This window comes from Dinoponera quadriceps, unplaced genomic scaffold, assembly GCF_001313825.1.
Source record: "Dinoponera quadriceps isolate SergipeBrazil2010 unplaced genomic scaffold, ASM131382v1 scaffold1432, whole genome shotgun sequence".
In the NCBI taxonomy this organism is placed as follows: domain Eukaryota; kingdom Metazoa; phylum Arthropoda; class Insecta; order Hymenoptera; family Formicidae; genus Dinoponera; species Dinoponera quadriceps.
This window is the reverse complement of record NW_014555637.1, coordinates 256,718-270,833: the sequence shown is the minus strand read 5'-3', so window position 1 is coordinate 270,833 and position 14,116 is coordinate 256,718. Positions and strand designations below refer to the sequence as shown.

Genomic DNA, 14,116 nt, shown 5'->3' with positions numbered 1-14,116 from the left:
TCTAAGGTTAAGAAATTATCATCGTGCATTGTCCCACATTTGAACCTGGTCGATGACCCAGAGGGGGAAAAAGGGGGAAAAGATTGTGCAACTTAGAACCAGTGCATGCCATGTTTCCAGAGAATTAAATGAATTGAATCCTCCGTAGAGGATCTAATCACACGGGACACTTTGAAATCAAATAGTCGTGCAACGAGGACGTGTGTGTGGGAGTGTATACGTGAAAAAATTAAATCAACGCGTGCGCATAAAACGAGTGTTCACAATGGAGGGGGGGGGGGTGCTACAAATGTAAAACCAAGAATTTGTAAAAAAAGAGAATGAATACCAGGACAGAGAGGTAAGGGCGGAGGGGGGTCTCCCGTAAAAGGAGGTCAGTTGGTATTGTTAGAAAGGGGCGAGTCGAGACCACACTTTTATGACAGATTAAGTTCCAAACAACGCAACTGCCAACGGCAGCGGTGATTACTCATGCACTTCCTTGTTTCGCGCTCGCGTGCAGGTGCGCGCGTTCTCTCGTATGTGTACGAATTTTGAGGTGGACGCGTATGCCGGTGGTGAAGCGTGTGAGGCACGTAGCACACAAAAAGATATTCAAAGCCCCTTCCCACCAACGTCGATTAAAATTTAACCCGAGTTTGAGTCTGCTTCGTTTGAAGAAAGTTTAAACTCGGGTCAAGTTTCAATCGCGGATTGATAGAAATCCGGCCACAAGCGGTAGGATTTTCATAAACGGCGAGTCTCGGCTAATCGAGAGTTCTCGACGCAACTTTGCCAGTCTTGCACAGTTTCGTGAAAGACTACTTGTCACGTTCTTTTGTGTGCTATGATTCTAATTTTGGTACAACCCATATATGGTGTGAGTATCGATTAAATGCGTGCGATGATGCAAGGCATAGGAGAGACTACTCATGCTGAATGAAGTTTCGCGCGCGTTCCACAATGTACCGTGTCTACCGGTGAGAGTACAGAGAGAGAGAGAGAGAGAGAGAGAGAGAGAAAAAGAGAGCGACGCAGAATGAAAAGGCGCAGTACACGAGACCACAACCGTACAGTGCTGAACGAGAGCCGTCCGTGCCAAGCGAGAGATGAAAATGAAAATGGGAAAAGATGGAAAAGATTCTCTTATTCCTAGTAGAATATTTACTCTTGTCTGCAAACTGGATGCGGCGAAGGTGACACACGAGGAGATCTCTCGCGCGATCACCGTCTCTTACTTCTCAACGTCGGCGTTTTTCGTAAACAAAACTCGGCTCACACCCGCCGCCTGGCTAATAAATACTTTGCGGGCTTCGCTACTTCGCGAGATTACCAACGACGCGTGAAAATATCAACTTGGACACTCGGAGCGTAGAGATAATGGATGGTCCGTCACGAATAGAAAATGATTTCGATCGGATCTGAGGTAAAAATCATAAAAAGGGAGCCTTCGTCCTGCGAGCCCACGATGACGATGATTGACGATCACATGGTTAGAGTAAACGGCGAGGAGTGATAATGTTATGATGTTAGTAAATTAGTGTTTTACGTGCGTTTCATGTGCTACTCATTTTTAGAAGACGGATTAGTAGAGTTACGTGTACGTTTTCTCAAAATCCGAGCACGCTTCGTTAGTGGTGTGAGCGGTGCCATCTCGCTGTGTTCGGAGTCCCCAAAATAACGACGACTGTCACCCTCGAGAAGTCGTTTCTTTGTTTCTTTTTACATTCAGACCAATTGTGCAGGCATTACTTCGTGTTCCGACGTTCCGTTTAATTCCGATCGTTTCGCAACGTCCGTTCCTGATAGGATACTCGAATTATGTGACACATTTGGTAGTATTCGAAATATATGTTACATTTTTATTGTGCTGTCAAACACACGCGTTGCGTCACATCCGATTTTAGCGATCCGCGGCTCGATAAAATGCACGGGATATGTGGAAGAGCCGTTTGAATAGCGATTCTCATAATATTATTGAGGACAGATTACAACATACGTTCTAATTTGGACCCGGCTCGTTGCAACATCACGTCGCGTCTGTATTATTACGTATTGCGGCTAATTTCGAGAGATCGACGTTTTCTCCAACCGAAAGTATTGCGTGCACACAAGTCTATTCGCGATGCGTGATAGCCCCAGAGTATCGTAGTAGCCAGGTGCACGAGACACCAAAGTTTTTAATCTCTCGGTTCCTGCCTGCCTCTGCCGTACAAGCGGATTATTTGTTTCCACGTGGATTATTTCCAACGAAGTAGAACGAGCGAGATTACACTACTAGGTTATCCACTGTCGCGACACGGGGTATTAAATTTAAACGGATGCGCAATTCATCGTCGATTCGCGGAAACTTATTCACCTCAACCTTCTCGGAACATTGTTGCATTACGTTCTGAATCAACGGCAATTAGCGCGATCATGGTAATAGTGATTAGGGTAAACGCGCTGAAGACCAACGTTCGGAAAGTTTTGCGGAAAAAAAGACGCCGGCGTGATTTCCGTTCTTCCGCGGCAGTGTCAGCGGACAGTGGATACGTTTCTGCGAGGCTAGGCAGGATTCCATCAAGGTTTTGTACCTGCGTCTAAAATGATGTCGCCGACGTTGTCATGACTACCGTAATCGCTGTACATGCCACCGTCAGCTACGTCCAGATTGCTGGCAAAATTGAATGGCCAAAGCTCATTACCTAGCGTCCCTCTGTTGGCGGACTTGCAGCCGAACCACCAATACGCCGTCGAACGTGGGAAGGCGGGATCAGCGCTGTCCACCTGAGTCAGAAATTATTATTTTACACATAAGTAATTTATACGCGTAATATTACTTTTTTATAGAATTTCGTCCCCCCCTCTCCCTCTCTCTCTCTCTTTCGATTATATTTAAAAAATACATATTTTATAAGTCTATATAAAATATATTTATATATACTTATATAGACATATGTATGTTTTTTAAGAGAAAGTGTGAGTTTTGTATAATATTTATTACATATATATATATATATATATAATATAGCAATAAATTTCTCGTTTCTGTATAAAGATAATTAAAACGCCCCGTAATTTGGAGCATGATACGAAAGAGAGAATAAGGGAGAAGGTGTTTGTTATTATTACATTATTGCAACATTGCGTCGAGCACGACGCGACTTTCTATTGTCAAAATGTAGCCGTCGTCACGCATGGTCGGGAGAAAAAAACAATTAGGGCCATGGCTTACAGGAAGACGTAAGCAGTAAGTAAATTGATCAATCACAGTCGATTATACTCCTTACGTCCGAGGAATAATCGACCGTGATTGATCAATTTGTGCGTCGTTTGCGTTTTTCTACGTGCCGTCCGCTTTATTGCTAAAGCTGAAAAGAGAATATCCACTGTGTCACTTACGGAGAACGTTCGGTCGTTGAATCGGTAGTAGGCGTTGTCTTGGAAGAAATAAGTGTAGCCCTTGTAGGTCACTGCGGCGTTGACGTGATCTGGTATACCCTGCCAGTTCTTGATCAGCTTGGGATAGCTGCTCCTCACCGGTGGCTTCGATGCTGGGTCGAAGCGCCAGAATTTCGTTCCTTTGTAGAAGTAGATTTTGCCGTTCCCGGTCCACACAGTGGCGGCGTCGATGTGATCGGGGATGCCGGTGAAACCGTCGCTGATCTCTTTCGGGTAGTCGCCGTCCATGGTCGTGTTGATGTACCTCCAGTATTGCGAGCCCTGTGACGAAAATTCACAGTTAGCACAGATCTGAATTTGGCTGGAGTTGGCACACAGGCTGACGAGAGAAATCGGGGTTGACTTATTTTCATGATAAACCCCTTTCTCAAGTATCCCCCAGAAGTAAGTTTAATCACCTTGAAGAAGTAAGTCTTGCCGTTTCGATACGTGAACGCGGCGTCTATGTTCGACGGAAGCTCCTTCCAGGTGCTGCTGATGCGTCTGGGGTAACCACTGGCGACACCGTTGTCCGTCAATTTCCAGTAGTATTTACCTGGAGGTTTCATAGTCTCAGTATCCCAATACTCGTCGTCTTGTCTTGTCGATTGCCCGAGTCGAAATTTTCGAGAAACCGTAGCTCACGTGCCTACCTTTGAACACGAACGTCTCGCCGTCCTTGGAGTTGAACATCGCGTCGATCTTCGGGTCTTTGCACAATTCGGGATCCTCTTCGGCAGGCGGTGACGGCCGCGATGTCGTCCCTCGACCCCCTCCTCCTCCTCCTCCCTGGTTAGTCTTCTTTCCGTACAAAGCCTGAAATGATTTTCATGTTTTTTTATATTTTTAAGTCAGAAGCCACAAAGATATCTTTTTCGCAATATTCGCCGTTGAAGACGAATCACATCCACGTTCGAATATAATTCGTCGGGTTTATGTACCTGAATAGCGTCGATATCGTCGCGATCCAAGGTAAAATGAGGATCGTAACCGCGGTAGAAGGGCGCCATCAGGGCGCTCTTGACGTCGCTGTGGCTCAGGCCGAGCGAGTGTCCGAATTCGTGCGCGGCAACCTGGAAGAGGTTGGTGCCGCGGTAGCTTTTGATGGTCCATCGCTCGGAGTCGTCGAAGTGAGCGTCGCCCCCGTACACGGGGAAGTAAGCGTGCGCCAAGGTACCACCTGGCCCGTCGAAAGGATCACCGTCACCGTGTTCGCCTATTTCGAATCTGATTTCGATGTGTACCTAAAACAATCCCCCTCCCTCTTAGAGAAATGTTGTGCACAGAGAAAAAGGTTTCTGCCGATTTGGTACACACGCTTGCTTGACTTGGGTTTGTTCAATGTAAACAACATAATTTAATACCAATCGTGTACACAGCTTTTTGGCGCCTTAAATAACTGGGGCCACTTGTGTCGCTTATTTAAAGTCTGTAAAAATGCTAATAAAAATTTGTAGAAAATCTTGAATATACTTTGAAGTCTATAGAATAGAGTCATGTAAAAGAATGAATGTTTTTCTTTTTTTCACTTAAATATTTTACTTATTGAAAATGTAAAAAAAAACGCGATAGAAATATGAATCGACTGGGATCTATAATGGCCCCAAAGTGCACGATTAATGTCAAATATCATTTTGTTTGAACGCAAAGGTTGTTGTCCCACTAGAGTGAGCCATGCCGTTTAATGGAAAACAATAGTATTTAATGGAAATAATACTTCGTTTTAAATTAAGAAAAAAATGCATTTCATTAATTATTGTCCCACTGAAACAGGAAGAAGTCCTCGAAAATATTTCTACACAATGTCACTTCTTTCAAACAATTTATTGTTTGCGACAACCATTGTAATGTTTGAATGAAAATATAAAAGAAACATGTTGACATAAATATATTTATAGTGTGAGAAAGGAAACAATCCGTTTTGTTGAATTAAACACTCGTTTTCTCGGTTCCAAAAGTCAAATTTCTTCCAATCAAAGAAATTTCATTAAACTCGAAGAAATCTTTCTCTCTGCGTATCATTGTTGCATCCTATTGTATTACGTCATCCTGTTATCTCCAGGCTGAATGTCAGTCATTTATGTAATACGAATGTAAAAAGCAATCAGCGATATAGTAAAGGTATATCTTACATTGTCATGGTATCCTGTTTTGCGGGTGAACGTCAGATCGGTGTAACCAGACCAGACTTTGAACGCGTTCGCGATTTCCTTGTCCACCTCGGCGTGGTTCAGGCCGGACGGATACTTGCTGATTTTGTAGGTCAGGTTCTTCGTGCGCCACCTCGACCCTACGGGAAGACGCAATTATATTACATCCGGATGAATACGTTGGGAAACGGGTGCGAAGGAGCGCGCTCATGCTTTGTTGAAAAACACATATCGCCACGTTATTATCGCGCGTTTCTGCGGCTATTAGTACATCCGTCACGGCGTCGGCGCATCATAGAAAATCCGCGACATGCTGCGCGCGATCCTGCGCGCCGATACGCGGAATCTGCCGTTGATTATTATTGTGCGCTTGTGTCGTTTTGTTTGTAATCCGTAAGAATAAAAATCGAGGCTGTAGCGTGTTGCCGCGCGGAGCCGCGATTTATGCAACAGTCGCGCGTGTACGCGACAATTATGATGCCCCCTCGTGTGCCTCTTCGTGTGCGCTCCTCGTTCGTCCGTTACGCAACGGTTCGCGCGTTCGCCACGCGAGATCGAGGGGAACCAAAAACAAAAAAAAAGAACGCCGGAGGGGAGAACGAAGAATGCCATTCTACGGTGGTACGTGGGTGCGAGGGGGTTAGGCGTTAAATTTCAAGTGACGGGCATACCATCGGATACACGCATGGCCGAACTTAGCACCGAGGGTTCACTGAAACGTGAAGCGCTGGCAGGCGCGAGGTTCAAAGTCACGGTTAGTTTCCGTGCGAGAAGTCACCCGATGGGCTTTATTATTCCGTCGATATACGGCCGCGTCATTCGCGTAAGAATGTCTCCCTTGCGGGAAGTTATTCCCGGGACGCGATGTGACCAAAGCGATCGGAACGTTTCGAGTCAGCGTCGCGATGCGCGACTTATTATCTGACGAATTCCAAACGCCGGGACGATGATTCGTCGCGTATGAAAGGCGAATGTTTGACTAGTCGGTAAGTAATCTCGAAAGGAAACGCGTGATGATCGCGATGACACGTCGCGCTCGAGCAGCGAAGAATTTTCCAACGGAGAGCTCACTCTTTCTCTCTCTCTCTCTCTCTCTCTGCGGCATTTGGACCGGCCGACGTGACCATTAGATAGCGAAGTGGGCGAAATGCAACAGTTAACTCGAGCAAATTCATAGGACTGATTTAGAATGCATTTGGAGCATCCGACGAACTATCGCGATAGAGATCCGCGTGACCCGTTTAGGGTGACTGACTCTATATCAACGAGTGCTGCGGCGGCAGCGAGACGGCAGGAAGTCGGTACGGCCGATGCACGACGATACAGCAGAAACCTCGTAAAACAGGAGACAATGCTGCCGCACCGAATAATACTTCACCGTACGCGCGCGTACGCGATTGATATTCAAACTCCCGTCGTGATCGCGCGTTGCTTCGGCAATCGGCAATCGGCCGACTCTCGATTACACCCGCGTAGAAATTTCTCATGATTTTCCCAGCGTACAGCGTAGATTCCGATTAGATAATGCCCGAAATTGCTTCAATATGGTTTGTCCCACTATGATACTGAAACGAATGGAAAAATCTATTTTTATCTCAAACGTGGAATGAAGCCTCTTTTCCACGATGCTGATTGGCTGTATATAGCTGAGAAATCCATTTAATTGACTCGAACGGGATTCTTGTTTGGATATGGACAAACGAATGTTTGGATTGTGGGCACCGAAGTTTGATTCTTTGAACCAAAAGCTTGTTTCTCTGAGACGAAAATGAAAAAGATTCGGTTCATAGAACCAAATTTTGATTCTCACGACCAAAACATTTGTTCGTCCATATACAAATAAAAATGTTATCTCAGTTAACTAAATGAGTTTCTCAGTGTGGTCAGTGAGAAAAAGGTTGCAACACTTTTTTTCTTTCGATAAGCTTCGCAATGCATCTCATATCCAATTTACGAAGACTTTAGTTTTTAACAATTCTCAGGAGATATATTTTACTGTTGGATACAAAATGTGTTTCGAAACTCATAAAAAAAAGTATTATAACCTTTATGATGCTGACCATACTCTGCGGCTTGCGTGCGTCAAAGCCGTGTGACAGTTCGAGAATATCAGATTAAGATAAGAAGATTAATAATGGAGATTAAAAATAGAGTTATAATTTTAATATTACTATATGCTTAATAACGCACATGTAGCGTGTATGTATCTATACGTATAGAGAAAAACATTTTTTTAGATTTAATACAATTTCGTTAATTGAAACAAATTTGTCTTTTGAAATGTAGCAAACCAACGAATGTTTGACTCAACAAACAGGATTGTTTGGTTTCTCAAATAATAAATATCTTTACATCAAATAACGTATTTCTACCGCATTTGCATCTAAACATTACAATGGCTGTCACAAGCAATAAATTATTTGAAAGAAGTAGCATTATGTTAGAAAAATATTAAAGAACTTCTCTTTTGTTTCAGTAGAACAGTATTTAATATATATTGTGAAATAAATCTTTTTTATTGAAAATATTGTTTTCTCTAAATAATACTATTTTTTCTACTAAACAACATGATTTGCCCTAGTGGATCAATAATTTTTTCACTTAAACAAAATGACGCTTGATATTAAATTATGTTAATTATATTAAACAAATCCTAGTCAAACGAATACGTATACTAAATCCAAAGAAACTTTTTTTCTGCGTACTTATAAAGTGTAAATATTTAAAATATATATAAAATATATATAAAATATATAAATAAGTGTAAATATTTAAAATATCCCATATATTTTGTTCAATTGTAGTGTAAAATGGAAATCAGAAGAAACCTTCGGGAGAAAGTTGAGGGTCACCAAATAAGATTTGTTTATGTTTCTTATATAGAATCGCACATGGAAAAAATGTCTGGTTGCGTTAATCAAAAAGGCAACAACTAGATGCATTTTGGTTGGGTGAAACAGATTTTCTGGTTCTTATGACCCAAATGTGATTCTTATAACCAGAAATTCTGTTTTTTACCAAAACAATTCCTTTTCTGGTTAACCCGAGTCGAAATTTTAGTCTTTTGAGTCTCATTTAGTTCTACATTAAGTATTCAAAAGTCTTCTGTTAGTATTCTTTTGGTGTTATAAATGGAGAAGTTATTGCCGTTTTTTTCACTTCACGACTTAATATAGAATTAAAATTTAGACTGTGAACTAAATTCTCTTTGTAACATTAAAAGAGCGCTTATTGTGTTCCTTTGATGTTACAACTCATTTCCGTTTTCCCCACTTATAGACTTAATAATGTAGAATTTAAAATTTCAACTCGGGAATGCAACCAGACTTTTTTTTCGCATTTGAAACATTAATTCTAACCAGAATCTGCTTAGATTTCTCAACCGGAAACCACAAATATTCCGGAAAATCGGGCTGTATTCCATTTAGATTCCAAGAAATTTTCTATGCGGGTATCTCGCGCACAACTTTCGATAGCAATCGACGCTATCGGTCGATTAGATAATCGCACGCTCGATCAAACGGTGCAGTTATGTCATATCCCGCGGTGTTACGTCTGGCAGTGCGGATTGCGTTAGACTTTCTTGCCAACTATTCGATTGTTCGCTTCGACACGGCGAAATCGCCTCTGAGGTAAAGCCTCATTCGCGTAATTCGACTTACCTTGAAGAGCGTATCTCTTCGATCTCCCATCGGCTCCCGGTCCAACTTTATCTTTAACACCACACCTTGGCGTGGCCATCAGCTTGGCGGTCTCCGCGTTCAGCTCGCCTGCAAGAAGATACACGAAGTTACACACGCAACTGCTTATCCACAATACATTCCCTCGATAAATTGCACCTCTCCGCGTGTTCTCGGAAGCATCGTTCTTTAAGTGTAAACACCGATCATGTGGCGCCGGAAACGATTCTCGTGACGCCGTGTACGAAAATTAATTTTTCATTCCTCGGGCTCTATTACTTCCCGTAATCATCCCGGAGTAATTGCGTGATGGAGATAATTAAGTGGCGGGATTCTCGAGTATATTGATTCCCGAGACGTGCCGCCTCTGTCGGCCCGTGCGTGTCCCCGTGTAGCGGGCATATATGTCCGACGCTTACACGCGTGTGCGCGTGTCCATCTCCATCCCGTGCACGTAATAATTTCTTATGCATGTATGCATAATATGCATAGCGCTCGTGCATATGTGCATACGCTACCGCCGCTTTTGCCGCGGTCACGCGACTCGACATTTACGACAGATTCCTCATTGTCGTCGCCGCGATACTCGCCGACGTACGACGGAGATGACTTTTTTCCGGAGAGACCTAAACTCCCCCCACGCGCGACAAACCCACCCTATCCTGTGAAACTCGCTGGCGTCGAGAAACCCTTTTTCACATCGTCGCTTTTTGCATCGACAAAGCGAAAATGCGTCTCGCACGTCTATTCCTTTCCCTCCCTTCTTCCCCGCCCATCGTGAGGAAATTTCAAAACGTCAAGCGCATTTACATCGTGATAACGTGGTTTGAAAGTATAATATCAAGGGAAAAGTCGAGTGGGGTTATGTAATCCGTTTAAAATTGTCCGCTGTTCTTCTCTGTTTTCTTTTATCACATTCTTTTCCCGAATCGAAATTTTGGCCTTATGTCAAATCTTGAATTCTACACAGCAGGAGCTGAGATAACAAAATAGGTTCAATTTCAATTCTAATAATGTAATTTATTCCTGCTTTGACTCTGATAATGTCTCAAATTTCCGTTTCCGCTATTTTAGCGCCAAAATGGGCTCAAGGCAGCATACAAAGTAAATCTGTAGAATTAAAGGTTCAAAAGAAAAATTGATACGTGTCAGTATCGTCAAAGTAAGTTTTTATTAGTCCATAGACTATCTAAGTAGATGCAAATTATCTTTAACCCTGGAGTAGTAGCGTACCTAAATGCAACACGAATGGTCGCATGAACGTGATTCTTTTGAAATGGACATTTTCAATAAAAGAAATCGCTTTAGAAAGTAACAATATTAATAATATTTGTTTATATGGAAATAACAATCATAAAAGATCTCATTTAAAACAGATGAGAGCAGTGCCTACAATGAAAGAAACATGCTATTGTTCAAGTAATATTTACTTAATTCGAGTAAAATGGTTCCTCTAATATTCCAATATTCTTTAGCAAATATTTATTAGAAGTATAATTGATTATATATAATATTTCCTTATAAGTAGACATTTACTTGTATCAATCATATCAAAATTTATTTTTAGAAAATATTTACTCGACGGACGTAAAATCTAAATTTTAAATCACTAAGTTTCTTTAATGCAAAAGAAGTACTACACAATTCTAATAAATTCTCTTAAATTTAGAACTATTTTACATTTACATTTAGTTAATCATTTCTAAATTAAAGGATTACTGCGTTCAAGTAAATATTGATTACAAGTTGTTAAAATATACCTAAATTGATACAAATATTTTTTAATTTTGTTAGACTGAAAAACAAGTAAATAAAGAGACAATTACGTTTACTTGATTCTAGCTTCTTTTACTTGATTTTTTCCGTATAACTAAAAAACCACACTGAGAAAAAGAAATTGAAAATTTGCAAAGTAAATGTTTTCCGTGACATTTTCTTCAATATTTATTTAGAAAAAATTTGACTGTGATAATGAAATATATATTTTTATGAAATATACGTAAGTTTCCCTATTAATTTGGTTTTATTGGTTTATTTGCTAGAAATAAAATTTCACTTCGTTGTATTTAAATAAACGTTCATTATTGTAAGATCAACCTTATTATATTTCACAAATAAATCTTTAAATCTTTTTCTTCTCAGTGCACGGAGGCGCAAGATGATTGCTTATTAGTACATTTTGGAAAATGCATTTTAGCACGCATGGATGCCACCTGTTATCCGCGCGACCGCTTTCGTAGTTTAGAGTCTCAAAGCATCCAAATTTCAGCTGGGGTTATCGACCATTTTATATTCGCTCGCGTATACGTAGGCGCATCCTAGCCGTGCGGAGCACGGTCGATAAACACGCTTCATCTCGAATAATGCCGCCACCGATGGCCTACAATTTTACAGTTAGATCATTCTTCCGCTCACCTTCGGTTTTTATTAGGTTCCATTGCTTGTTCCGCCCTGTCACGGACTCGCGCGTGGTGTCATTTACGACCGACTGAGCCGCCGGTTTATTCATCTTTTTCATTATCTTCTTACACGCTTCCCTCTTTAGCACGTTTCTTCGACGGATATTAGCGCGTCCGACGTAACGCCTGACGGAGCGCGTTGTTTCTCAACGAGACCGAGACAATCGGGGAAATTTGATTCGGACACGACATTTGCTAATCGCGCTTGCGACAGTAACGCACGGTTCTCTCTCTCTCTCTCTCTCGATCGGCACGGGAGAAATTCGCGTTGTGTACGGCCCACATTTGCCGCTGACTACTTACGATACCTATTTTCCTTTTTTTTTTTGGTTTTGTCTCCCAACTCGACGTTTTGCAACGAGAGTATTTATTTTCTAAAGCGATCTCTCCCTCTGTGTCCCGCGACGGTCCGGATAGACGTAATGACTCACTGCTGAGACGCCGCTGGTACGGTTTCATTGAATTCTGAGTCATCGCCGTTCATCCGTCATTAAACGTTCCACAGGGAACTACCTACTGTTTATCACCGCGTGTCGTGTGCGCGCGCGCATCTCTTTAGGATTTCATGCTCTGCTGTTTTTTTTTAACCACACCGCATGCGACATGCGAGTAAACGCATCTTCCGTAATTCTCGATTGAATCGCCAGTGATGGTGCAGCCATCGATAATAGACAATAAACTTAAATACGGCTGGTAGTCATACGTGCAAACGCAACGCGTAATGCACACGGTCGGACTTCTCGGTTGCGGTAAATAATTAACACGGGAGTTATAACATACCTGTTATGTTAAGTCCGGCGAACGCCTGGAATTCTTCTATCGCCGCGGTCAGTTTCTCCGAGCTCAAGAAGGCACCGTTTTCCGGATTGATCGGCGGTAGATACCCGTATTGCGATAAATAATTCTGTAATGTTAAAAAAAAACCTCTCATTAACGTTTCACATTCACGTCGTTCGCGCTCGTATAGAAATCACATTATTGGGAGTTGTTCCACATAAAAGTGAGCGTATGTACGTAGAACTGAGCAAACGCACAGTGAATGTGTAAAGCCCGGTCTGCACAGCTCGCAGAACGTAAGACGCAGATCCTTGCATTTGCACGCTCCTTACATTAGCTGATTGTCACCGTGCGTTTGTGACAAAGTGCATTTCAAAATACATTGTATATTTCTTGCTTACTGCGAGCTATGCAGATTGGGCTTAATGCAGATACTTATTCTGTAATTAGAGATACTTATTCTGTAATTCTAAAAAGAATCGTCAAAACTCGCAAGAACTTATGATTAGATCCATTCTAATTCTTCTATGTTTCTACATATCGTACGATCGCTCGTAATCATCTACAATTTCTCGTCAATCTTACGGCTAGCCAGAAAAGTCGGTAAAGTTGCGGTTTGTGAATTTTATCAACGCTTCCAGCGTTGTACATAATGAATGAAAAAATAAATATTTTACATATTGGACGTTAAATTGAAGAATACAAGGTAATAGGTAATATAGAAAACATATGCAATATCTTTAATTTGCTGACCATAACTTACTTTTTAGAATACATGTGTATATACATGTTTCACTTTAAGTTAGATATTGCTCAACCTTACAACTTCTTTATTCTTTTACTCGCAACTTCCGAATGACACCTCATTAGATTAAGATTCACTTGAAGATATAAACTCGTTAGAGCGAGAATCTTAAAAATAGATTTTTATTGGTCTATATGACGCATGGAAGTATTTTATAGACATCTAATAGACCTTACCCTTAGTCACTAATTGTAAATATAGATAAGTAACAATGAGCGGTACAGATGCTAGAGTACAGAATTACGGATTACGTAAAACTGTAACTCAACTTCTTACGATTGTTTCATTCATGACTTTACGATTTTATGATTTATTTATATATTCACTTAGAATTGCGATGTTAGTTTTTAGTAGAGGAAGAAGAAAAGTGTACTGGAAGAAGAAAAGTGCTACATTCAAGTAAATAATTACTCTAATACTTCTTAGTAAATATTTTACTTGTTTTAAGTAAATATTATTTGATTGTAGCAAAAAAAGTGCTAATTCAAATAATATTGGCTTAACCCAAATAAAATATTTGCTAAGGAGTATTGGAGTAATTATTTACTTTAATGTAGCACTTTTTTCTTTTGGTATAGTTTTAATTTTTTAGAGAGCTAGACGATAATATCTATACTAAAGCTGTTGTCTAGCATTTTAGACGTCCAACAATTTTTTCTGTGATTTCTTAACGTTATCCATACGATACGTACATTAATTGATCAATAAAGTATTATTATTATTATTATTATATTCGCGTCTAAACGTGTCTAAACGCGTCTAAACGCGCGAAAACTTGCTTTGATAAACCACCTTACAGGCAAATCGGCCGGAAACGTTCTGTTCGGATTCGTTACGGCGTAT

General features: G+C 41.1%; 1 protein-coding gene across 4 annotated transcripts in view; it reads right to left on the bottom strand.

Moving 5' to 3' along the window:
• LOC106744935 (matrix metalloproteinase-14) overlaps nt 1–14,116 on the bottom strand; it is a 36,156-nt gene that overhangs the window by 2,212 nt on the left and 19,828 nt on the right. For 2 of the 4 annotated variants that reach the window (XM_014620106.1, XM_014620108.1), the window contains exons 2-9: nt 12,472–12,595; nt 9,215–9,322; nt 5,535–5,692; nt 4,344–4,646; nt 4,056–4,218; nt 3,822–3,958; nt 3,364–3,684; nt 2,556–2,748 (exon numbers count right to left, since the gene is read on the bottom strand). In XM_014620106.1, coding sequence (XP_014475592.1) covers nt 2,556–2,748; nt 3,364–3,684; nt 3,822–3,958; nt 4,056–4,218; nt 4,344–4,646; nt 5,535–5,692; nt 9,215–9,322; nt 12,472–12,595 — 1,507 coding nt within the window. The remainder of the gene's footprint in view (nt 1–2,555; nt 2,749–3,363; nt 3,685–3,821; nt 3,959–4,055; nt 4,219–4,343; nt 4,647–5,534; nt 5,693–9,214; nt 9,323–12,471; nt 12,596–14,116) is intronic. The other 2 variants (XM_014620107.1, XM_014620109.1) reach the window with 1 other exon arrangement.